The sequence below is a fragment of the Anser anser genome (genome assembly GCF_964211835.1).
Source record: "Anser anser genome assembly, chromosome: 24".
Lineage (NCBI taxonomy): Eukaryota > Metazoa > Chordata > Aves > Anseriformes > Anatidae > Anser > Anser anser.
In genome coordinates, this window is record NC_139745.1 from 4,297,600 (window position 1) to 4,322,229 (window position 24,630).

Sequence of the window (24,630 nt, forward strand, 5' to 3'; positions counted from 1 at the left end):
GGGAGCCGCCGCCACCGCCCCGCCGCGCCCCAGCGAGCGCAGCGCCGGGCGGAGCCCTACCCCCCCCAACCCCCCCCCCCGGTCCTTACCCTGCCCCCCAGGACCGCTTTGCACGAGTGGAGCAGAGCAGCTTTATTTTATACTCAAAATACTCGGTACAAACAAGTGGGGAAGACAAACGCTCGTATAAACGCACCTGCGCTCGGCTCGACAAAACCGCAACGCGGGGCTGGCCGGAGCGAGGCACGGGAACACGCTGCACGGGCAGCGGGGCAAGGCGAGGGCCGGGGGCCCGCCGCCCCGGCCCCGGGTGCTGTGCAAAGAAAGGTCCAACATTTCCCCCACCCGGGGGCTGGCAGGCACACGGACGCGAACGGGAATCGTCGTTTTAAGCCAACGGTCCGGTTTTGCAGGATAACGACACGGGCATTTCTCTTCCCCAAAGGGAATAACACGACCTGAGCGACACCGAAGCCCGGGCTCGGGGAAGGGGTCCGAGCCCACGCAGCCAGCACAGGGCCAGACGTGAGGCTGCGAGCACGGGCTGAGGTGAGGGTTCTGTGCTGTGATCCCATTTGCACGGCCAGTTTTGTAGGGGCACGCATGTCCCCGCGCAGCACCTGGGAATTAAATCTGCCAGCACCCCGAGGACAATGTGGGGAGAAGGGCGTACCGCCGGCCTGCCAGACAGCAGCCTGCAGAGCTGGCGCTGCCCTGCCTCCTGTGCCTGGAGAGCTCCCGGCAGCCAGGACAAGTGACTTCAAGAAACAGCCTCAGCCCACAGTTAGCTCAGGACATGGCACCAGCAGTCTGGGGACAGACACAGCCAGAAGTGTAATAATACATCAGATGCTGAGAGCTCCACAAGCTGTGCTGTGGGATGGCACACTAACCAATTCATCACCCGTGGCAGCCAAACTCCAAGAACAAAACAGATTTGGTCTTAACTTTTAACTCAAAGGAATAACAAGAACATTTCTCCTAAAGGTGGGGCTCAGAGCCCCAGCACAAACCAAGAACATCGGAACGGGCAGAAGTTTCAGCAGCATTTTTTCCCCTATTTTATCACTGTCTCGTAGCTTGTGAGTCAAGAGTGAGACGGCAACCAAAACAAGTTTCACCCTCAGCACCACAGCATTGTCTCATCAACACTCAGTACCGAGAAGTTGCCACTCAGATCCATGAGGCTGTGACAAAATGAGCTGCACCCCATGCTGATTTATTTAGAAATCCAATTATTTAGGACAAGAGTCGGGAGCAACCGGAGAAGCAGGGGCACTAGAACAAAGTCAGAGCCTCGCCAGGATCAGGAAGAGCTCTCGGACCCAGCTGTACAATCCTGCTGCCTCTCAGGACTGGAATGGCTTTCTCCCTAACGAGCAGAGACCCAAGCAGAGGTGTCTCCCCACTGGCCTGCAGCAGGGCCCCCCCTGCAGCTCAGGCAGGGGCTCCGTACATTCGAGGCTCTGCAGATGGTTTGTGATGGCTCTAAAGGCTGCTTCCAAGAAACAGCCACTCCTCGCCCTGCCAGCAGATGCATTAGGCACAAGGCAGCGCGTGGACAGGAAGTTTCTCTAGCACATTAAGGCACTTCAGCATCAATCTGCTTCCTCTGCGGGCTGAAGCATAACTCACACTCGGAGTGCCATTTCAAGGGGGATAAAAGGCTTAAGGCTTTTGGGGGTAACAGGGCTCAGGGGGAGCATTTGGAGTCTTTTTTTAGTGTTGCTTTATTCCCTAAATTCTGCTGGCTACCAGAAGACTCTGGTTGCATCTACCTGAGCAAAGCAGGTCCTGTTCCGCGCACGGCTACGCAAGCATCCAAGCCAGAACTGCGCACAGAGCATCTGAGAAGCCTGTAGCACCTTCGTGTAATTAGCAGTGGTATAACTAGCACACCTGCCTGCCTACGAAATCCAGAATTCCCCCAAACACCCTGATAATACTCCGGTCTTACAAGTTGCACAGGATCTGCACAGAGAATTTATCAGAAAGACCAGGGCATCTGTTTCCTTTTAGTGTTGGTTTTAACTGTCACATTTGCATGTTCAGCGTTTGACATGCCTGGAAGGCTATTCAGAATTCATCTCCCAGAGTCGGAGACCACACCAGCTCCAGCAAATACAGCACAAACACATTCCACAAGATCAAAGCTACTGCAAAGCCCGACACCGAAGCCCTGAATGATTCCAGTTAGCCAGTCAGCAGCTCAACGCTTCTGGCAACAACCCCCCTGATTTCTCATGGATAAGCCACGTCTTGTACCCAAGCGTAGGGATGGTAAAGTGCTGAATAGGTTTTCAGTTGCAGGAGCTCTAGTCTCCCGAGAATTTCAAGTCTTCGTTTCCTGTCTTACTTTGGGGAGAGTTCTTTACTGAGTGATGCAGTTGTCTCCCATGTCCTGAGCATATCTGTCAGATATCGCCGTCCTCAAGTCCTCCACCTCTTTGTGAAGCTGTTTTACCTCCACCAGTTTTTTTGCAAGCACATCGGGGCTCAGCAGGTCATCCTTCTCCTTAGCTGAGTACTGTGCAGCTGGGGAGTCAGAGAAAGGAGTTACCTCAGACATGCAATTCTGACCAAGGGTCATTAGCAAGCGACACAGAAAAACAACGCGTGTTTGCAACAGAGGTACTACTTATCATTTAGTAGTTACAGCACGCATCTTTACAGCATGCTAACTACAGAAGGAAGGTTCAGAAGCCCAGAAAGATGAGAACCTTCCATGCTTTATGTGAGGTACTTAATTCTATTGCAGCACATGAGCCAGAGGGTTTGCTATGCCATCACTCCGCATACTTACATCGAATGCCCAGGAGCAGGGAGAGATTGGGATCCTTGCCCTGCGCCCTCTGAGTGACAATGCTGTAGACAGACTGCAAATCCTGCAGGCAGCTGGCCAGCTCGGCGTGCAGCTCCTGGGCAAGGTGGGCTGTCTCAGCAGGCAGCGGCTGAGTCGTTAGCTCTGCCTGCCGCAGTCGTTCCTGAAGGGTCAGGTTCTTCTCAATGAGATCCTGGTTCTGCACTGAAAGCTGAACAAGTGGCCGCAGCAGATTAGTGGTCACTTAGTACAGAACAAGAGCACTTCACAGCAACATAACAACTGCTCCACGATGGGAACACCGAGGACAGGAGGAGCAGGTTTCTATATCGAGCCCTCCAGACTCTCACTAGATGAGAGAGTGAGCAAGCGGCAGTCCTACACAGGGTGTGAGCAGTCTGCTTTCCTGGCTCAGACAGCTGCACTGTGGTGCTGCACCATCCCTGCTGAGGTGCGAAGCAGCAGAGAGCCTTTCAGGAAGTTGTGCACCAGCCTCTCACCCCAACGTTGGCCTTCCCTTCCCACAAGGGCTGCCACCATGCTTAGGTTCCTTTTAGGCTTGAGACTGGGGCTCAGCCCTGCCCTTCAGCCAGGGCTGCAGGGAGTTCGGACTCCTGCTCGCTGCCTTACTGCCCCCAGCTGGCTGCTTCAGTGCTCTCCAGCACAACCCACAGCCCCAGCTGAAACTGGCTTTCTGCTCCTGTTTTGGAACAGCAAGGAACTCTTTTCAGAGCACTGACAGAGCAACAGGAAGCAGGAGAGGTTGTGCTGTTGACTGCGAATTAAAGGCATTACTAAAACACATAATCCGCTGTTCATTCAACTGCCATGCTCAGGTGTTCTACACCACTCTGACCTCTTTCACAGCAGTCCGGAGCTGCTGCAGTGCGTTTTCCCTTCTCATTGCCTCCTCTTTCAGAGCTTGGCTTGTCCCCTCTTCCTGGGCCACCTGTTCTTCCAGGTTCTGGAACAGAGCATGGGAAAACAGTAAGTCTAACTTGCTTTATAGCAGGTTCAATTTCTAGTTGCCTCCACAGTCAGCCCTCACCTTTACTTGCAAAGACAACTGCTCCATCTTCTTCTGCTGTTTGTCCACAATCTGGAATCAAAAGCAGAGACATAAGGACTGGCCACACAGACTTCCAGCAATAACACCAAGACTTCTCCTCCAGTAGGACAGCGTCCCCTCTCCTCCTCATTCCTATCCACTTACTGCTTTAATTACTGCCTGTTAGTAGAGGACCTCGATTCCCCGATAAAAGGCACCCGATGAAAGATATATCAGCTATAAAAAGACTGGTGAAGTTGCATTCTTGTGGTTTTCCTCCGCCTTTCTCTGTATTCTGCAACTTCTCTCTAGTGTTATCCTACGAGTGAGTGCATGGTTATCACACCAAGACCAGTTCTTAAAACTCTTACAACTTCTCTGTTTAGAACTCCAAAAACTGCTGTTTTAATGCAGTTGTAACTGCCTCCTAATGCAGAAGTCCCTGATTTCATTTTTTGTGCCTAGTGACTCAGTGGAAGGAAAAAAAGAGTGTGGTTCCTGGTTGGGAGGGCCTGTTACCTTCTTGAGACAGTCACATTCTTTCTTCAGAGAGTCATTTTCTATCTTCTGTTGTTTCTCCCCATCCTGTGCAAGAGGCCCTCTCTCCACATTCTTGACACACTGCTGCACCTTGTCCTGCAAGCTGAAATTAGCAGAACACCATGGGAAAAAGAAACAACTTTATGTGGGGTGTTTCCCTCTCTCGACAACATGAGGAAGCAAATGCTTTTCATAGCAGATGTCAGTGTCAACCTGTTTGCGTCCCAGCTTGCAGACCGGAAGAGCTGTGAAAGAAGCACTCCCCCTCCCTGGACACAGCCCTGGGCATAACATTTACAGAGACCTAAGGACTGAAGGCCACAGATCTGTTTTTCCAGAGAGTTACACTGAGACCAATAACCACGAGAGAAACTCATGTGACAAAGAGGAGCCACTGTTTCCTTCAGCTATTTTGTTCTGCTCCCACCCTCCACTCTTGGCATGCAGAATTTGCAGAATTTGCACAGTGCTTTGGTGAGTGGTCACATAATCATCACGAATCAATGGTAACCCAGTTCTGAGAGGTGGGACAGTGGCTGTGCTGAATTATCACTGTCCTCGGGCAGCTACTGCTTCAGTCCTAAGATGAAGCTCGTTCTAATCCTCCAGATTTTTACCTGCGCACAGTAGAAAGAAGCTCCAGTTCCTTGTGTTTTTGGGTTTCCAGCTGCATCTCTTGCTCCCTGAATGCAGCCCGGACATCTCCAAGCTCTGTTTCCAGTGCCAGCACTGTTTCTTGCAGAGCAGTACTCTTCAGTTCAGATTCCTTTAGCTGCAAAGACGATCACAACTCTAGAGGTCTCCCAGGCATTTCAACACATACACACAACATGTTTCAGCCACACTCACGAGGCAGATTTTTTTACTACTTGTGTGGCCATTCTGAGCTACAGCTCGGAACATTTGTTCTCCAAAAAGGGCAGACTGCAGCTTAACTTGGGCAGCTACACAAGGGATTATTTGTGGATCTAGAAAAGCCACCTGAGCAAGTATCTGAAGAGACAACTCAGAGAAGTAACAACACAACTTCATTACTCAGAGAAGGTTTTACCTTCTGACTCTGTTTCTGGTGGTCCTCAAGAGTTGGCAGATCAGCCAGGTATCGTTCCAGGGTCTCGATTCTCTGTTGCCTCTCCCTGTTTTGTTCAGATTCCTTCTGGCATTTCTTTTTAAGATTATTAATGTGTTTGTCTCTTCCCTTTATCTGCAGGGATGGTTATATACAAGATTAGTTTATATAATTTCTTGTCTGTTCTTTAGTCCTCTATATGCCCACTCATTTACCTGTTTGCACAGCACTCAACCTCAAAATGCAAGACCACCTTACCTCAGCACCATCTCTGCTCACTTAAAGACAGGCTTCTCTGGTTAAAAGAAGAGGTGCTGAAATACTTCTAACTACTGGAGGAAGGGGTTTTGCTTATAAACCAAAGCACTCTACATGGAGATCAGAAAATACCTACAATACTACATTTCCATGGAAAGCTTTCATTCGCCAAGGCACTGTGATGTCTTTTCTTTAAGAAGTCAAAATTCATCTCAACTCTAGAGCAATGGGATCATACCCTTTCTTCCTGCTTCTTTAACTCCTCTGCATGTTTCTGCATAGTTTCCTTCAGCGTTTCCCGGATCAGCTTTGCATCCACCTCTGCAGCAGCCAGTTTTCTCTCCAACTCAATCTTTTCCTTACTGAGGGATTCAGTCTTCTCTGTGAACTGTGCTCGGAGAAACGTGTTCTCCCGTTGCAGCTCCTGCAAACACAGACAGCTTGTGAGTTCTGTCCGTCAGAGCTAACAGTTAGTTAGAAACTGGCACTAAGCAGCCGGCTTGTCTCAGAGCTGTGGCTAAGCCCTCCTAATATCCAAGCATCGCTCAGCCCACCTTATACATAGCAAGAAATAACACTTGTCGTAGTGCTGCCAGGCACTTGCGTCACTAGCACAGCTTCTAAACAAACCTCAGTGCTTCAGGGCTTGAAATCTCTAGAGTCACAGCCGCTCTCAGAGATGTCAGATAATCAGGACCACACACAAAGGATAATTATACTCTGCGTAGCCCTCCTACTCAGAAAATACCTAATGAGAAGCGGTAGGACCAGGGGATTCAATACATATTTCCCCCTCACAGCCTGTTGCACCTAATTACCTGCATTCTCAACATGTAGACGTCTCCATAGGGCGCTGCACAGCCAAGCAGGGCACTGTGAACCTGCAGTTCACTTTCCCGGACCTTCTGCTCCAACTGGGATATGTGCTGTCTTTGCCTGTAAAGAAACAAAACCAACCAAAACAGATGATAAGATGATACGCTGTTCTCAAACATACACCTTCTTTTTAATGGTAGTAAAGAGCAAAACAACATAAACGGAGCCACAGCAACTCTAATGCTTGATATAATGACAAGCACAGAGGAAAGACAGCCCTACAACTCAGAACTGGCCCGCAGAGAAGTAATCTGAAAGTTGCTCATTTTTGACCTCTTCACAATTTACACAAACTTCTTCTGTCTCTTCCCTTAAAAAAATTCCTGCACCACTCCCCACAGCAGCAGTTGTGCATAAAACACAGCAAGCCCTGCACGTTCCGGAGAATCCAGCTTGACTGTGGATCTTTGAGTGAAATTAACAAACAGGGGACTCAAAATGAGCAAACAGAAGAGGTATTTACAGTCCAAATGCTGAAGGCAGTTTTCTTTAAAACTAACTTTTTCAAAAAGCATACAGACCACCAGCATTAGCTAGAAGTGTTCCTTGCCAGCCCAAACTCACAAAGAACAAATTTGAAATAATTATCGCCAAGAGCTCCCAGAAGCTCCTCAAGGAAAGAGGCGGCAGTTTCGACATTCTGCATAACTGTGATGTAAACAAAAATCTTTATTTGTTATAAAACACAGAAAATTATAACCAAAACTGCTTTATTTGAACCCTTATGGGTCACCATCCCACTTCCACGACAAAGGGCAGGAGAGCGTGTGAGAATAGCAGACTGTTCTCAAAGGTCACCGTGTTCTTTAGAGAACAAGAAAGATCATTCAGGTTAAAAGGACTCAGAGATATGAACTTTCGTTGGTATTTTCAAAACCGTCCCTTTCCAAACGGAAATATGCAAGTCCTTAAACTACGCACCAGTATCAAGCCCTCACCTGTCAATAAGGAGCTCTTTCTCCTTGAGCAGGTTTTCATTGGAGTTCAGGATATTGATCCACTGGGCTGGATCAGGTGCAGGTAGTGAAGGAGAATACATGGAGGGGTGGTGGCAGGCACCTCCGTTTTGTAACTGAAAGAGGAGACAAAATAACGAGGGAGAGGTTTATGCTCTGCAGAGGTAATTGCAACATTGCTAGAGCTATTTTGCACACAGTGTGCTCATCTGCATGCCAGGACACAGCTATTTCAGTCTCTGTTGATGTCCAAGAACGAGTAACTTTGCCCAAGCACAACTGGAGATTAACAAATAATTTTAGATCACTGTGCTAGCTCGCTGGAAACAATTTGTCTCCATTAGGGTACAGCTGGTAGGAGGCAATAAACAAACTTTCTCTCTAAAAAATCAACGGCATCTTTTGAGACAATCTGCTTCCTAACTCGTACATATGGAATCAAATTATTCTATAAACCACTAAGAACTTCTGGAAACTGATGAGTTTTCTTGCAGTTTCTGGTGGACAGAATATTCACCTCTTGATCCGAACCAAAGCGATGTGCAGTGCTGCAACATAATAAAGGACCGCTCAGCATAAGCAGCATGTCAAGTGATACCTGTGATACCCCCCATGTTGTAAAAACAGGTAATTAGGACACTTTTAATGTAAGATGGGGAGAAGCAGGAGACATTTTCTCCCATGCTTCGCAAGTCCGAAACAACGATTCACGATTGAAGAGAGGAAGAGTTTCAAACTGGCACATTCACACCCCGTGCCCCCTACCTGCATTTGCTCTATTTGCAACCGCACGTTCTCCAGCTGTTGTTTCCAAGCACTGAGCTCGCAGACCCTCTCATGCGGATGTAGCGCGCAGGTGTCTTGCATCCAAGATCGAGACGAAGGAGTTACTGGTTTTGAAAAGAAATTGTTAGCCTGGAGTCCCGTTGGCATCAGCCTGCCGCCATTTGGCCACGTTCCGTCCTGGGTTTCACAGACTCCATTAGCCCCTGCAGCCTGCTTGCTCTCTGGCAGCACCTTATAATGTTCCTTCCCTGCTTCAGCTGCCCCGGAGTTTGGATTGAACTTCTGAAACCTGTGGAGAGGGTCGGCGCACAAACTATCCAGAAAGACAGACTGATTAAGGGTGCGCTCAATGGCAGGGGTGTCAAACTTCCAAGTATCTTCTGTTCTCATGTGATCAGAAACAGGATGCCAGGATTGCTCAAAACCATTTTCCCCTGAAGTCCCGTAGAGACGCAAGAGATCCCTGGGCGGCACCTGAGATGACTTCCCGGCACTAAAGTCTCCGTTTCTCATGAGTCCTGCGTGTTCAGAAGCCGAACCTGGCATAGCAGTTTTGGAAGTACTCTGCGAACAGCTCTGCTCCCCTGCCAAGCACAGCTTGGAGGGCGAGGCACCCAACGTGGATGGCATAACATGGGCTGTCGGGATGGTCACTTGGGTTTTGATGGGCTGGAATGAGGAACCGTTACTGGAATTGCAAAAGTCTAGGGAAAGAAGAGCGATGCTTTAATTACAATCCTGAAAATAGCCTGCGCGAACAGCTGGACAACTTTCCTAAAGAATCTAAAAAAGTGAACCTTTCCCCCATACAAAAGCACAACTAAGGCACATCTGTGTTCCCCCTCGCTACAAGTTTCAGGAGCCTGTTGACATTTTCCTACCACAGTAAAACCACAGGTAGAATCCACGTTTAGATCAGTACACATTTTTAACTGACTCTAGCTAGCTAATATACTAGCTACTCAAACATAATCCTAAGTTAATAAGGTTATCTTTCAACACACATAGAAACCAAGTCCTTTAAATTGAATAGAAAGGCTGAAACTTACTCAGCTGAACACTGAGACCTTGATTCTGCTCTGCCCGTCCCACAGCTCAGCGACTCTGAATTGTAACCAAAGCTAACTGGAGACTCCACTAAGCCCATGATGAGCTTCAAACATAGCTGAACACTACATCACCAGGTAGTTGACCTTCGAACTCCTCCAGGACGCAGCAGGAAAAAAGCTTTTTCCAGAGGCTATAGGAATGGCTCTCGAATATTGCCACAGGAAATGAGATACAGCAAACGCACCCCGACGTGAGCCTGTCCTGTCAGACAGACACCAAACCTGGCTGCGTAGGGTTATTCTTAGCAGCTCTCAGATTTCAATACAGCAACAGCAAGAGCTGAGAAAAGCAAACACCAAAACGCCTGTTTCCTCTCCTCGTCCCGACACATCGTGTATCACACTAATTTCAGGTTTCTCCCGGATACACAAGCTTGTTTTCTTCATGGGTTTGGCTAAAGGCCCATCCCCATATGATGTTTCTTTAATCCAAGGTCAGGACTGCAAGGTCACCCTTCCCTGTGGTTATAACCACTGCTACAAGGAGGAATAAAAGGTAACAATCTGAAGATGACTGAAACCAGGTTCTGCAAAGACCATCACCAAGCCACAGAAAACTATCACGATAAAGGCACAGGACCCTTTCCTCAAAAATGAGCAGAAAGCGTGGGGGGGGAATCTCTTCAGACACTGCTTGGCTGTGCCCAGGAACTCCAGAGAACACCGTGCTACCAAGCAGTCCCAAGTACGTTCACCTTGGCAAACAGCGGAGAGACAGTACAGTTTCCTTTTACAGCCCCTAAATTTATCCCCCAGTGTCACTATCAGGAACTTGATTTCACTGACCAGCACGCCACGTGCGGATGCTGGAATCGGTTCCCTGAATGTGCTAAGGGTCGTCACAACAACATTTCTAAGCGATGAACTGACCTGAAAGTCAGCGTGGCTCAGCCAGCTTTCGGTGCTGCAATTCAGCCTAAGCTCTAAGAAAGAAGGCTATCGCTCTGTGATATTCAGAAGGGCAATTTCCCAAAGAAACATCACCTCCCCTGCCCTCAGCATACAACTGGGAGCTTTATTATCCTGAGAAAGGCTGGAAGAGACTCTTAAACACACCCTTTAGTAATATTTCCACGGGCGAAGGCTTTTAAAAGCCTTCATTTCACCTCACAGATATTAAGATCTGTAGCTCACTCAAAAGACACAGGGCAGCTTGTGAAACGCACAAATGGGTGAAGTATATTGCTTTAAATAACGCAAACTTCCTCACTGCTGGAAGAAGAAGCAGCGAATCAACAGCGTTTTATGTCACTCTCGTGAACGAAGATGAAAATACAAGCACGAGGGAACACCAGGTCAAGCAGTTCCACTTCACATGCTTTAGCTGAGTGCAAGACTCCAGCACTTTCCAGGAAGAAGCACACAACTTTAACGCTGACAGAACTTACGCACAAAGGCACACTGACCTTAAGTCTCTAGAGGCAGCTATAAATGATTTGTTAAAAAAGTACACAAGACTAAATCACCCATACACCAGTATCAAACAGCAAGTCACCGATATGGCCCTCTAGTCAGTTAAAAATGCTTATTACAGTTAAAAGACAAGCAAGCTAGCCTGGAGAAAAAGTGATTTCCTTAATTACTTATCTGTATTTTAGGCAGCATATCTGTGCAGTTAAGCACTGATTTTTAAATGGTCTCTAAACATCACTACAGATACTGCTCCCTCCGAGTTCTACATTCTCTGGGGTTCGGTAATATTGGGCCGTTTAATGCTTGTTGGTCTTAAGAAAACCAAAAACCTGGGACCGTTACTGTGTGATGCCGTGCTGACAACCACCTTCTGTGCTGTCTGAGCAGGAGGTCCCAATGCCTGCATCCCCGCTGTCGGCCACACTCGAGCAGCGACTGATGCGGCTCTGGAACTTCACGGACAACATCGGCGTCTTCCAGTCGGTCTCTGAGAAACGACTCTTCTGAGTGGGGCTGGGAGCTAGAGAGAAAAAGGCAGCGATGTTTATGTATTAGCCAACAGACTGAAAAGCCTTTTACTATACAATTTAATAAGCCGTACTTAATTACCCTTAGTATTGTTGCTAAAGAAATCTCTTTTGTAAGCACAAGGAGGTCAAATAATATCAACAGATATAAAAAAAATCAATCTTGTTAAGGAAGTCAGAACAAACAGCAATAAATTATACTCCCACTGATAAGTTTGGTGATAGTACACTAAACTGACGCTCTGATAATTAGGAGCAGTGTTGGCGCGTGGCAATACTATTAATGGTAAAGCTACATTCTTGCATTAGTTGTTAAGAACTCTTCTCAATTTATCAGTTGTTATTCAATAGATGGGTCCATTATCAAACAATGGTCTACCCTTGGATACCCACACGATGATTTAACTTGGCAGGAACAGGACATTGTCTTTTATTAAAAAGCTTTTGGTAAATAACTCTTCCCAGGGTCACGTCTCCTCAGGGAAACTGAAACAGGATCCCACAGCAGCGCGGCTTTAAAGAAAAGACTGCCCTTACCCGATGGACTGTTCTGCTGGAGCCTCAGGTCTGGGTGTTTCTCAAGAGCAGCCATCTTATTTGCTCCAGTCAACTACAAGGCAATAAATAAAAACCATACTTTAAATGAGTACAAACCAAACCCTGCTCCCACTGACCAAGCACAGCGTACACACACATCAGCTACCCTTCGTCCAGAGTAACGCAGCATTGCGGATTTAATTAGCATCCCCCGAGGGCATCACTGCTTCATCTCTGCAGCAACAGAGGCAGTTCTTAAAAGCGAGCAATTATTGCAGGATTTCTTCGTGCCTGAGAACTGAGGAGAGTTCCTGTTTCCAACATTCTCCAGGTACGCAGCTGCTCAGCAGCGCCTTTCAACCAGGGCATGCGTTATACCCATTGCAGTTATTTATAGAGCATCAGTCACCATGGCATCTATGCACCGGCTCTTACAGCGACTGGAAATTTCCCTTTAAAAGTCTTAAATCCAACACAGTTCGTTCCTGCCCTCTGTGGAGGTCACTGAGCAACTACACGCAGAAAGAACTCCGCGTTACGTACCGCGACCGCCCGTCAGCACCTACCCTAAAGTGCGATTTATCACAGCGCTTGGGGCGATGGGTTTCCTGAGGAAACGGAATTCCCTCGCTCCCCAGCACTGCGGCGGGACCCTGAGGGGGAGAAACTCCAGCGTGCGCCGGGCAATGCCAGAGCCAAAGCGGCCAAAACGCTCGCAGCGCCCGCAGAGGAGCCCCCGGCCGCGTTCCCAGCGCCAGCAGCGGGCCCGGGGCCGCTCCCGCAGCGGGGGACGGGCCCGGGCCGTGAGGGGAAGGGGGCAGCGCCCGGCCTGAGGCGCCGTGGGGGGGGCTGAGGCGGGGGTCGGCCGGCCCGGGGGGGCTGGTTTCACCTCAGGGGGGCCGGGTGGGGGCCCGGTATCACCTCACGGGGCCGGTTTCACCTCAGGGGGGCCGGTTTCACCTCAGGGGGGCCGGGTGGGGGCCCGGTATCACCTCACGGGGCCGGTTTCACCTCGGGGGGGGCCGCGCTGCCCCCGCCGGGCCGGGCCCTGCCCTCACCTGGCTCCGCGGCGGCGCCCGCGCTCCCCGCGCGCCGCGACCGTTACAGCCCCGGCGGGGGGCGGGGCCAAGGCACGGCGTCTTCCCTCGCAGCCTATCAGGCGCAACGGCCCCGCCCCCTCCCATCGCTCATTGGCTGTCCCCTACGCCGATTCCCCGCCCCGGCGGCGGTTAGCGGAAGGCATGTGTCCGCGGCGGCCACCCGTAGGGCGGGGCCTCTGGAAAGGAGGGGCGCCGGCTGTGCCCGTGCGCCTGCGCAGTGTAGAGGCGGAGGGGGGCCGTTGCCTAGCAACGGAAGGGAGGCGTTGCCTAGCAACGGGGCCGCAGCCAGCCCCCCCCCAGCTGCCTAGGCCCACAGGGGGCAGGGAATCCTGTGGTCATTAACGTTGGAACCCTAAAATAATTAAATTTGGAGAAGGAACCCTAAAGTCATGAAATTTGGAGAAGGAACCCCCAAAAGTCATTAAAGCTGGAGAACACCTCCAAGCTCACCTGCTCCAACAGTCCCCCCCCCACCAGTGCCACCCACTACCGTGTCCCTAAGTCCCGGCCCCGCACAGCACCACCCCAAAACCAGACCCTACATCTGAGAGCACTGTCCAAATGCTCCTCGAGCTCCATCAGGCTCGGTGTCACGACCACGTCCCTGGGGAGCCTGTCCCAGTGCTGGACCACCCCTGGGTGCAGAACCTTTCCCTCACACCCAGCCTGACCCTCCCCTGTCCCAGCTCCATGCCGTTCCCTCAGGTTCTGTCACCGTCCCCGGGGAGCAGAGCTCAGCGCCTGCCCCTCCGCTCCCCTCAGCCTCCTCTGGGCTGAACAAGCCGAGGCACCTCAGCCGCTCCTCATACACTGCACCCTCCAGACCCTTCATCCTCCTATAGCCCTCCTCCGGACACTAACAGTTTTATATCCTTATGTTGCAGCACCCCAAAATATGCACACAGTGCTCAAGGCTATGCCAGAGCAGAGCTGAACAATCCCTTCCTCCTTGCCCCCATGTTGCTCCCCACCCACAGCCCCAAAGGTCCCACCACCTCCTCGGGACCCCCATGTCCCCGCAGGCCCCAAGAACCACTGTGGGGCAGCTTCCCCCAGCACAACCCCTCACCCGCTGGGCCGGGAAGGTCGGCGCTGCGCTGGGCGCGGTGCCCTTCGTTATGCCTGGCCACGGCCCCTCAGCGCCGCATGAGCAGTGGCAGGGTCACCTTCCCACCCCAGCACCACGGGCACAGCCCGCCCCGGCTGGAAAGCACCGTCCCCAGCAGCAGCGAGATCTAGGGCCAGCGATGGGGACCCTCTCGCTGGCGTCAGGCCTGGTGGTGGCCCCCATGGGCTGGGTGCTGCTGCTGGCCGCCACGGCCACCCCTCGCTGGCGGGAGCTGCCCCAGCGGCCTGGGTACCCCCGCGACGTCTCCTTCAGCGACGGCCTCTGGGAGAGCTGCGTGGAGGTGCTGGCCCAGCCGGGCCCAGCCTGCCGCTCGTTCCCGGAGGACGCAGCCCGGTTCTGGCCCGTGCTGGTGCTGAGAGCTGCCACCGTGGGCTCGCTGCTGCTGGGGGCCGTGGCGTACGCCCTGGCCATGCTGGGGGCGCGGTGGTGGGCTCCCCCGCCGCGGCACAACCTGGTGGCCTCTGCCGGGCTCCTGCTGATGCTGGCGGGCGCCGTGTACCTGGGCGCCGCTTCCTACGTGGCTCACCGGGTGCTGCAGGACTTGGCCAGCCCGCAGACCCCCCCGGCGGACCGCTTCCACCTGGGGACGTGTCTCTACCTGGGCTGGGGCGGCGGAGGGGCGGAGGTGCTGGCCGGCCTCTGCTTGGCCACCAATTTCTGCAGGAAGAGCGGGTTCGTCGCCGGGCCGGACGCTGCCCCTTACGAGGTGGATTACTGAGGTGCTGGGACGGAGCGGGTCCCACTGCGGGGCTCGTGGGGACCATGCTGCTCGCCATGGGGTCACGGTGGCTCCTCAGCCTCCCACCGTGGGACCAGAGCCCCTGGACACCCCTGGGGTTGTCACTGGGTGGGGAAGGTGGATTCATTCCCCATCTTTACCTCTTCGCTGGTAGTTTTTCACTTGAAATGAAGCCGGTGTTGACGCTTCCTTGCCTGCTACTTGGTTGTGGTCTAATTCTTACATAGGCTTTAGCCGAATAAAGAGCATCCGCACATCCAGCTGTGGCTCCTCTGTCAGGGGCCGGGTGGCACAGGGAGGGGCAAGACCTTTCTGCCACCTCCTTCCCCAGGAGGACGGTGGCACATGGCGTGAGTGGGGGCTGGTTGTCGCTGCAGGGACACTTCTGCACCAGGAAAACCAAGGCACAACCAGCCCTCACCGACACGGTTTTTATTTACAGAAGAGAGCCCAGCTAGAGGCACCACGCCGGCACACGGTGGGAGCATGTTCCTCCAGGAAAAGGCCCCCATTGTGAATATGTGGCCGAGGCAAAACGTCCTTGGAAAAAGCAAGGCCATCCCTGCAACGTCCCGCTCCCGTGGGCGATGTAGCAGAAGGGGTCAGAGCCTTCAGATCTGCCACAAATCCTGCCACGCACCCACCCCAGGGCGGGCAGAGCACCGGCAGCACCATGAGTTTTATGGAGAATGATTGATGCCAAACAGGTCCTGGGGGTGTCAGGGTTTGGCTGCCTCTCCTGGGGAGCTCTGCTCGGCCTTGGGGTCTCCACCGCCGCCACCCTGGCCCTGCCGCTGTGCCCAGCACTCCTGCAGCTCCTGGTACAGGTCCTGGTGCTCTTCCTTCCAGCGCCTGAACTTCTCCGAGGTGAGCGTGTCGTCGTCCAGCAGCTGCTCGAGGGCCTGCAGCTCCGCCAGCTTCGCCTGCCAAGGGAAGAGGCGGTTTTTGGGGCAGCCGTGCAGGGGCTGGGGAAGGGCCGGGGGCTGCGGGCTCCCACCTTGAGCGTGCTCTGCAGGGCCCGCACCGCGTGCACTTTCTCGTTGACGTGGGGGTTCTTGTTGCGCCGGATGAAGGACTTGCGGCACTGCTCCTGCGTCAGGAACCGCTGCCGCCCGATGAGGGACACCCCCCCCTGCTTCAGGCACTGCATCAGGCTCTCGAGGTCCTCCTCGCCGGGCTCTGGGCGAGAAGATGGGTACCATAGCATGGGGCAGCCCTGAAACCCTGCAGGGCCGCCTCTGCCTGCGACCCTGTTGTGAGAGCATCCCACATCCAAAGGGGGGACTGGACCAGAGATTAAAATGGGGGTGAAGACACAAAAATGCAGCCCAACAGTGCTGCAAGGACTCGATTTACCCCCCTCCCTTGCACACATACATGCAAAAGGGTGGCTGTGAATTCAGTCACAGGGTGACAGGGAATGGGACCCCATTTAGCACAGGGCATGGAGCCCCCACATCCCCCAGCACCTACCCTCGGGTGACCGGGGCCGGGGGCTGCCCTGGGGGCTGCTGGCTGCGCTGCTGGATTCGCCGCTGGTCGGGAAGAGCTGGCCTTTTTCTGGGGTGTTTTGCAGCCTTTTCTTCGGCTGCAGGAGAGACAGGGCGGGAGGTGAGACAAGGACCTCCCGTCCCCTCCCTGGATGTCCCTTAGGGCCACTCACCGAGTCACAGCCCTGCCGGGGAGATTCGTCATCGGGGTCCTCGGCTTCTGTCTCGCTGTAGCAGTCTGGAGGCCACGGGGGAGGACGGTGGGAGCGGAGAGAGCAGGAGGTCCTGGGGTGGTCCCAGCAGCGGGGCAGGGACCCCCGTCCCCCCCAGGGGCTGAGCATCACCCCAGCACCCCTCCTCTCAAAGAACATTTCTCACTTTTTCCCCAAACCGCGGGCAAAGCTCCCAGTGCTCCCACCCCCAGCTCCCAGCAGGGTCCCTGTATCCCCGGGCAGGGCCGTGTTACCTTCCTCCCTGTGCGGCACCGGCTGGTGGGCCAGCGCGTGCTTCGTCTTGGCCGTTACCAGGTGACTGACCCACCTGGGGGAAAAAGGACGGACAGACGGGCAGATGGACAGAGGGTCGTCACCAGCCCGCTGTGGCAGGACTGCCACGGCCCGCCGCGTTACTCACATGCTTAAATCCGCCAGCGTTTCTGCGGCGAAGATGAAGGGCTTGTACCTCTCGTGGGAGAGCTGGAAGACGCTGGGGGAAGGACAAGCGGGCGGCTGCCCTTGCTGCTGGGGCTCCCCGGGACCGGAGCCGGCCCCGAGCCCCCATCCTCAGCACCCTCGGCACCACGGGGACCCCACTGGCACCACGGGGACCCCACTGGCACCACGGCCCACCCACTCACTATTTCTTCTTCTGCTCCCTCGTGCTCTCCAGGTTGTAGGTGGCCAGGTTGATGAGACCCGCAGCCTTCTCATCCTGCAGGGGAGACACGGCTGCGTCCAGCGCCTGCCTCGGCCGGCAGAGCCCCATGGCGGGGGGCGTGAGGGCGTCCCCACTCACGTTGGGGTGGTGGTACCAGTAGAGCGTGTGGCCCTTCAGCACAAACCAGCACCGCTTCCACTTCTGGGCCATGAAGCCCACGTGGTCCTTCTTCTTCAGGAGCCAGCCATCGCAGTCCACCCGGCCCAGGTCCCGGCACGAGACCCGCCGGCGGCTCAGCCTGGTCGCCACTCCTGCGGGCGCAGCGTTTGGGGGCACATCAGCGTGGAGGGGGGGGGGATGAGCTGCAGGAGAGCCCCCAGCCTGGCTTTCCCCAGCCTGCTGACACCAGCCCTGGCAGCACCCTGCTCACCTTTGGGTCTGCGTCCAGTCTCGGGGCTGCCCTGGAAGGGGACGGATGAGCGATTAGGGACGATGCAGGCAGGCGAGGGCAGCGCTGCGAGCCCAGGCACTGCCGAGACCCCCACCCCAAGCAGCACCTCAGGGTCCCCACCTCACCCACCCTGCAGCAGCAAGCCCGGCAGGCTGTCCCCACTGGGGACAAGCAGGACATAAAAAAACCCTTTTCCCCTGCTGCTGCTCCCACCAGCTCTCACCTCCCCAGGGATCCGGTCGGGCTCTGCGCCCTGAGCCCCAGCCCCGGGGGCTGCCAAGGGGCTGAGCTCCGCCGTGTGGGGTCCGGCGGGGGCGCGTGGCGAGCACGGGGTGCCCGGCGGGGTGCTGGCCTCCCACACCGCGTCCTCCGCAGCACCTGGGAGCAGCGAGCGGGGCTGCAGCCTCCCTGCAGCCTCCCGTCCCGTGGGGAGCAGCGGCTCCTTCCCCTCCGCTCCCCTCCTACCGAGCGGTGCCGGGGGGAGCTCGCCCACGTCCTCCCCGGGCAGGCTCGTGTCACGCTCGTCCTCGTCGTCGGTGCCGGGGTCCGGTGCAGAGTCCGGCCCCGAATCCACGTCGGTGGCCGCGCTGGGGGAAGAAAGGACCCCTGAGCTGCAAAATGTCCCCTGCGGGGTTCCCAGCCCGGGCACCAGCCTCGCTCCCCACCCCGAAAATCTCCCGGCGGCACCGAGCTCAGCCCGGCCCGCCGCGCCAACGGCTTGGCGCACGCCTTTCCATTCCGGGAGAGGAGAAGGGTCATTTCTAAATATAGGTTCTGCCCCATTAAAACGTTACCAAGCAAATTAATTACAAACAGAGGCACTTTTTGGTTGTTGTCGTTGTTATCGTTGCTTAAGACTGCCGGCAGCTGACCCAAGCTGCGCTCGGCCGCCGGGACGCTGCCGGTCCCACAGGGGATGGGGCCGTGGGGTTCGGGGCCGTGGGGTTCGGGGCCGTGGGGCACGAGGCCGGGGCTCACCTGGACGTCAGGGACACGGGGCTGCCGGGGCACTCGCTGCTTTTGGCACCGGGGGGATCCGCAGCATCCGAAAAGGCTCCTGGCACCTGGGGATGGAGCCTCAGCGCCTGTGCCCCGCAGCATCACCTCGTTTTGGGGTGACACCCCCCCACAACCCTGGGGCTGTAGGTACCACCAGTACTGGAGGTGCCCGGCTCAGCCCAGATTCCCAGCACAGCCCACTCTGGCACTGGGAGCACTGGGATTGCTCACCTGCTGCCGGGGAGATAAAGGGGAGCCAGGCGGGCTGAGGGGGACCTTCTTCAGCACCAGCGTCACCCCACTCGCCTTCTCCAGCAGCTTCTTCGCCAGGTTGGTGCGTGTCCAGCCCACCTGCCACAGCACCCTGCTGACTGAGGGACAAAACCCGGCCCCATGCACCCTCCCGGACCCCAAATCCCCCTTGGCCCCGGTTCCTGCATCCCCCAAATCCTCCCCCAGCCAGAGGTGAGCGTCCTGCAGCCCAGGGGAGCCCTGCAACCCCAGCTGTGCCGGGCTCCCCAACCACAACCTCCCGGCTGAACCCACCCCCCCATACGTGCCCCCCCAACCCCGTCCCCGTCCCCGACTCACCACCACCTGCTCGTTGACCTGCACGATCTCATCTCCGGGCAGGATGCGGCCCCCCTGCGCAGCCAGGGCCTGGGGCAGAGGCAGGGCAGGGAGCGTTCAGGAAGTTTCCCAGCTGGGGAAACCCGGGGCAGGGGGGACGGGATGGTGGGAAGGGGGGGGTTAACGGGGGGGGGTTAACCATTAACCCGTGGGACTGACCCTGCTCGGCGCCAGCCAGCCGCAGGGGGCTGAGGGGCTGGCGGGACGGGGGTGCAGAGCGGGGCACTCTGCACCCACCCCTGTGATGAGCTGCCCGGTCTCAGCCACACGCAGCCACCCGCCAGTTTGGGGACGGGGGGGGTGGGTTAGGGCCTGGAGGGGCTCCCAGGATCCGGCCCCATAGGCTGCAGCGGTGGGGGGGGCAACGTCTCCTGTGGCCGGGGTTAAAATGGGGACAGGGTGACAGCGGGGGACGGGCACAAGCAGCAGGGGGGGAGCCCCCAACTCACCTCCAAGTTGGTCGCGGACACGAAGTGCAGGCAGGAGCTGGTGGAGGTGATGTCCAGGCCCTAAAAGGGGGGCGGTTTGAGGGGGGGGCAAGGGAAAGGGAAGGTGGGGGGCACCGGGGGACTCACCAGCGGGTTGCAGGGCAGCGTCAGGGTGCTGGGGGATGCCGGGGGGCTGCTCCACAGCTTGGGGGGCAGTGTGGGGGTGCTGGGAGATGCCGGGGGGCTGCCCCACGGCTCGGGGGGCGGCACCAGCCCCACGCGCTCCAGCACAGCTCTGCGGTCCAGCAGAGCCGGGGGGCTGCAGCCCACGATGCTCTCGCAGATGCCCACGATGTGCTGGCACTGCGGGCGAAAACACGGAGATTGGGGGGGGGGGGGCATGGGGCCACCAGGACCCCCCCCCCCATTTGCAGCCCCCTCCTCGCCCCGCACTTACGATCAGCAGGATCTGGCCGTTCCTCTCCACCGCCGAGCAGTCCTGGGGGGGGGCAAAGCGCAGGGCTGAGCGGGACGGATCAGCCCCCCTCTTCCAGCCAGGGGGGACCCCATAGGGAGTTCCCCCCACATATCCCCCCTCACCCCATCTCTCCCCCCCCCTCCATCACACAGACGTTTAGGGGAACGGGATAGCGCCCAGCTGCCTCCCCCTGCTCCGTGCCCATCGCCGCGGCCTCGTGGCTGCGCGGCCACCCCGGGCACCCACCTCCTGCAGCACCTCCGCCAGCCGGGCGCAGAGCAGGACGATGTCCCTGCTGGCCGAAAAGTCGTTCAGGGTGGAGAAAAGGTACCTGGAGAGCCGGGCAGGGAGCTCAGCGCCAGGCACGGGGGTGCGCCCAGCACCCACAGGTGCCCCCCCTGCCCGCCCCAGACCTGTTGAGCCAGGAGAAGAGCCCCTTGGCGGCCCCGATCAGATCCACCACGCAGGCCAGCAGGGCGAAGGGGGGCGGCTGGGGGGTGGCACCCCCGGGCGGCCCCTCCAGCACCAGGGTCTGGGCGCGCTGCGCCAGGTCCCGCAGCCCCTCCGTCAGCGTCCGCAGGCTGGTGCTCGCCAGCTCCGTGTCCTGCGGCGGGGACGTGGCCGGGACGGGGGACAGGGGTGGGCGGGATGTGCGTCGGGGATCTCCAGGATGCCCCCACGTCCCTCCCTCCATCCAGCCCAGGGTAACCCCCCCCCCGTGCCCCCCATCCAACCCAAGGTGCTCCCCGCTCTCCATTCAGCCCAGGGGGTCCCCATCTCCCCCCGCTCCATCTAGCCCCGGATAACCCCCTTGTGTCTCATCCAGCCTAGGGTGTCCCCATGTGTCCCCCCCCCCAAAACCCTCCATGCATCCCAGGGTGCCCCCATGCCCCCCCCTCCATCCACCCCAGGGTAACCCCAAATCCCTCCTCCACCCACCCCAGGGTGCCCCCCTGTCCCCCCAGGTTACCCCCGTGTCCCCTCTCCACCTCCCCCCCAGGTTACCCCCATACCCCGCCCCCCCCTCCACCCAGCCCACACCCCAGCAGCACCCATGGGTGCCCGGGCTCACCAGGGCTCGGAGCTGCTCCACGGCGTCCAGCAGCAGCTCCTGGTGCCCCACGCGCCGCACGCCCAGCGCCTCCAGGACCCCCGCCGACAGCCCCAGCAGCTCGGCACCCGCCAGCCCCCACGCCTCGAAGGGGTACCCCTGCACCGCCGCGTCCAGCCCTGCCCGAAACGCCCTCCCCTGGAGCCAGGCGGACAGGGTGGGGGGGCCGGGGGGGGCTCTGACCCCCCCCATCCGCTGTCCCCTGGCTCGGTGCCCCCGTGTCCCTTGGCTGGGGGTGACGCCTGGCCACCAGGAGGGCCCCATCCACGCAATGAGCCCTCCAGGTCTCAGCCGGCACCGTGACGGGTCGGGGGGGGACACACACACACGCAGCCCCTTCCCCACCCCGCTGAATATCACCCCCCAGGGATCGTTTTGGGGAAGGCCGGGGAAAGCTCTGCCACCCCCGCCGCGGCCACAGCGTTGTCCCCAAAGCGGGGACACCCCGACACCTCCTCCCCACCCGCCCCACTGCTCACCCCGCTGGGGTTCCCCCATGGGGTAGGGGCACCCCTGGGTGGGTGGGGGGGGTGGTCTCGGGGCCGGGGGGGGGGTCTCACCTCGCAGCCAGGCCGCCACCTGCGCAGGGCCCCAGGCGCCCACAGGCTCCATGGCGGCGGCGGCAGGGCCGGAACCACCGCTCGTCCCCGCCGCTCACCTGCGCCAGGTCAGGGCGGCCCCATTGGCGCGCACGGGTGCCGCTCACCGGGGCCTCCCTCCCTCCCAGTACAGCCCAGTACGGCCCAGTACAACCCCGCGGGGCGAGGCACCCGCGACGCGCCCCGCTAACTCACGGCCCCCGGACGGTGACGCGCGGCCGTCGAAACCCCCGCGGGGATGGCAAACCCAGCCTGGGGGGGCCCCCGGCCTCCATTTTATGAAGGCCACGAGACGAGGAGACGCTGAGACGAGGACCCCCCCCGGTACACACGGCGAGGGCTGAGCCCTGGCACAACTCACGACACCAATGCACCCCCACCATCCCAGGAGCCCGCTCCCCACTGCGGGGATTTTGCCCCCCCCAGCCCCAACCCCACCGCCACCCCTTCCTTTGCAGATGGGGAAACCGAGGCCGGGGGCTGCCTCCCCTCCACACCCGGCTCTCCCGAGCCCCAAACCCGCCCCGGCCCCCCCCGAAACGCCTCCGTGCCCCCCCCCTGCTGCACCGTGTGCGCTTGGGGGAGCAGCGGGCGCTGATCGCTGCTGACAGCGGCGCCGCGCTCGCCGGCGGTTTCGGAGGGGCCGCGGGGGCCTGATCCTGCCACTCCCCTCGCGCCATGATCATCCGGCCCCGACGCCTCACCCCGGGGTATTTCCGCCTGCTCCAGGTAAGGGGCGAGCAGGGGCTGGGGGGGGGGCGACAAGTGGGGACCCCCCAGTCCCTCCCCACGAGGCCTGCCGGCTGCGGGAGCCGTGCCTGGCCGTATCCTGGCTCCACGCTGGTGCCGAGGGTGCTGCGGCAGAGCTGGGGTCGCAGGGCACCCCAAAATCACCGTGGGTGCTGCACTGGGGCCAGCCTGCCGGAAAAAGAGCCCCCCCTTTGCCCCCTATGCCAGCTGTGGGTGCACTGGGGTCGCTCAGGGCAGGCTGGGGGCCGTGTCTGTCCCCTGGGGGGTCTGGGGGCGGCGTTGCCCCCTTCTTCCCTTCTCCCTCTCCCCCTGCAGATGCAGCTGGCGGCGGGGCAGGGTGCTGAGCCCAAGGACCGGGCGCTGCCCCCCCTGGCCCTGCTGCTGGCGGCCGCCGGGCTCTGCCTCTCCCTCTACAGCGCCCGGAGGATGGCCGGACCCGCCAAGGCCCCCCCCGAGCCCTGAGCGGGGGCCATGGGGACAGTCCCCAGGTCCCCAGCCAGGCCCCGGCTTCCCCCCCTTGCCCGAGAGGAGCTGCTGGATGCGGCCCCCCCTCGCAGCCCCGCCACGTCCCGCCCGGCCCCTCCACGCCTCGGCCGCATGATGCCAAGGAGCTGAGGGACGCTCGCGCCTCTGCCTGCTTTGGGAAATGGAGAAATCGACTCGAGACCCTAAAAAGACGCAGCCAACAGGTTCCAGGGCCGCCAGCACAGCCCCGGGGCTCGCTGCCATGACGCTGAGTCCCGACCAGGTGGCAGGATGCGGCCACTACGAGACCGGAGGCTGAGCGGACGGACAGACCCCCCCTGTTAGAGGGGTTTGGGGTTCCTCACACCCCGCTCTTCCCTGACCCTACCAGCGGCACGGGGACGCGCTGTGCCTGCCGCCAGCCCTGCCACGGCCGGAGGAAAGGAGGTCAGCGCTGAGCGGCGTTAGGTAACGCGGCAGGGAGGGCTGGGACCGGGATCGGCCTCCGAAATGAGGGGATACAGGGCCAGCCTGGGCCTCGAGGTAAAGAGCACGGTTCAGGCAACGTTTCCCCAAGGACGGGCACATCCCCCCGGGACCAGCGGCCGCAGCTTTCCCCTTCCCCGTGCCCACCGACCCCGCGCGGAGCTGGGCACGGAGCTGCGCCCAGCAGAGGGCTGGCTGCTGACAGACGGCTGGCTGCAGGCGCCCTGAGCTCCCCGGGCAGGGGGGGGGACAAATCCGGGCAGCTTGCATGGAAATAAATCCCTTCCTTCTGAGCAAAGCCGCGCTGTTGTCGTGCTGCCTCCCCGCTGCTCGGCAGGAAGGACAGGGCCCCAGGAGCTGGGTTAGCTGCGTCGGCTGAGCCCGCCCTGCGGGAACTCGCAGCGGTGGCACCCGGGGCCACGCGGCAGCATGGCGTCACATCACCCCTGGGATCAGCAGGCTGGGGGACGCAGCAAGGGGGCTGGATCATGCCATACACACGGCCCCAGCCCTCTAGGAGCATGAAATCACCTCCGTGCAGTGAGTTTTAGGGCATCAAACTCAGTGGTATTGTTTTCAGAAGCCCCAAACTCTACCTGCTGGGGAGGACACCAGCTCACCCCCAAGGCTGGCAGGGCCAGCCCCATAAAAAGCTGCTTACTACAAACCCTAGTGCTCGATGAAGGCTTGGTTCACACACGAAGCTCCCCCCAAGCAAAAACAAGCCCCGTACCTGCTACCAGTGGGTGGGATCCCTCCCCTAGAAGGGAGCAGAAGGGCCCTGGCCATCCTGCCAGCACAGGAGCACCGTGACAAGGCTTTGCCCACAGACTCGCACACACACACAGCGTTTTCCTTTGAGGGCTCAGGAAGAGCACAGCCGGGGAAGGTACCCTCCTCCCGAGGGGTGGCTGCCCTCGCTCCCTCCAGCCAGAGCCTGGAACACGCTCGCAGAGAGC

At 58.1% G+C, this 24,630-nt stretch overlaps 3 protein-coding genes and 1 long non-coding RNA gene across 8 annotated transcripts; 2 read left to right on the forward strand and 2 right to left on the reverse strand.

Annotated features, from left to right (window-relative positions):
- Positions 1-1,983: 1,983 nt before the first annotated feature.
- Positions 1,984-13,139, reverse strand: CEP85 (centrosomal protein 85). Of its 5 annotated transcripts, none has more exons than XM_083809692.1 (14): positions 12,999-13,139; positions 11,941-12,013; positions 11,244-11,396; positions 8,334-9,058; positions 7,551-7,684; positions 6,555-6,672; positions 5,975-6,160; positions 5,461-5,613; positions 5,027-5,181; positions 4,389-4,512; positions 3,870-3,920; positions 3,678-3,785; positions 2,804-3,032; positions 1,984-2,535 (listed from the first exon to the last, which is right to left on the reverse strand). In XM_083809692.1, the coding sequence occupies exons 1-14, from the start codon at positions 13,122-13,124 to the stop codon at positions 2,372-2,374; spliced, it is 2,499 nt and encodes an 832-aa protein (XP_083665818.1). In that variant the 5' UTR covers positions 13,125-13,139; the 3' UTR covers positions 1,984-2,371. The 5 variants fall into 5 exon arrangements, with proteins under 5 accessions (XP_083665818.1, XP_083665821.1, XP_083665820.1 ...); XM_083809695.1 differs by lacking the exon at positions 12,999-13,139 and adding an exon at positions 12,507-12,574; XM_083809694.1 differs by lacking the exon at positions 12,999-13,139 and adding an exon at positions 12,107-12,391.
- A 1,148-nt stretch (positions 13,140-14,287) lies between these two features.
- On the forward strand, positions 14,288-14,887 carry LOC310885922 (claudin-19-like; the record flags this gene model as incomplete). Its single annotated transcript, XM_083809809.1, has 1 exon — positions 14,288-14,887. The coding sequence occupies one exon, from the start codon at positions 14,288-14,290 to the stop codon at positions 14,885-14,887; it is 600 nt and encodes a 199-aa protein (XP_083665935.1).
- Positions 14,888-15,325: 438 nt separating this feature from the next.
- On the reverse strand, positions 15,326-22,068 carry CNKSR1 (connector enhancer of kinase suppressor of Ras 1). The gene is made up of 20 exons (XM_083809697.1): positions 21,932-22,068; positions 21,333-21,490; positions 20,674-20,864; positions 20,507-20,591; positions 20,240-20,281; positions 19,930-20,145; positions 19,804-19,863; positions 19,316-19,384; positions 18,956-19,075; positions 18,704-18,810; positions 17,949-18,312; positions 17,705-17,735; positions 17,413-17,585; positions 17,255-17,328; positions 17,032-17,103; positions 16,865-16,938; positions 16,572-16,636; positions 16,382-16,496; positions 15,906-16,087; positions 15,326-15,831 (listed from the first exon to the last, which is right to left on the reverse strand). The coding sequence occupies exons 1-20, from the start codon at positions 21,981-21,983 to the stop codon at positions 15,628-15,630; spliced, it is 2,454 nt and encodes an 817-aa protein (XP_083665823.1). The 5' UTR covers positions 21,984-22,068; the 3' UTR covers positions 15,326-15,627.
- Positions 22,069-22,154: 86 nt separating this feature from the next.
- On the forward strand, positions 22,155-24,509 carry LOC310885898. The gene is made up of 3 exons (XR_014575005.1): positions 22,155-22,294; positions 22,429-22,699; positions 23,036-24,509. It is a non-coding gene; the product is annotated as an uncharacterized lncRNA (long non-coding RNA).
- Positions 24,510-24,630: the final 121 nt, after the last annotated feature.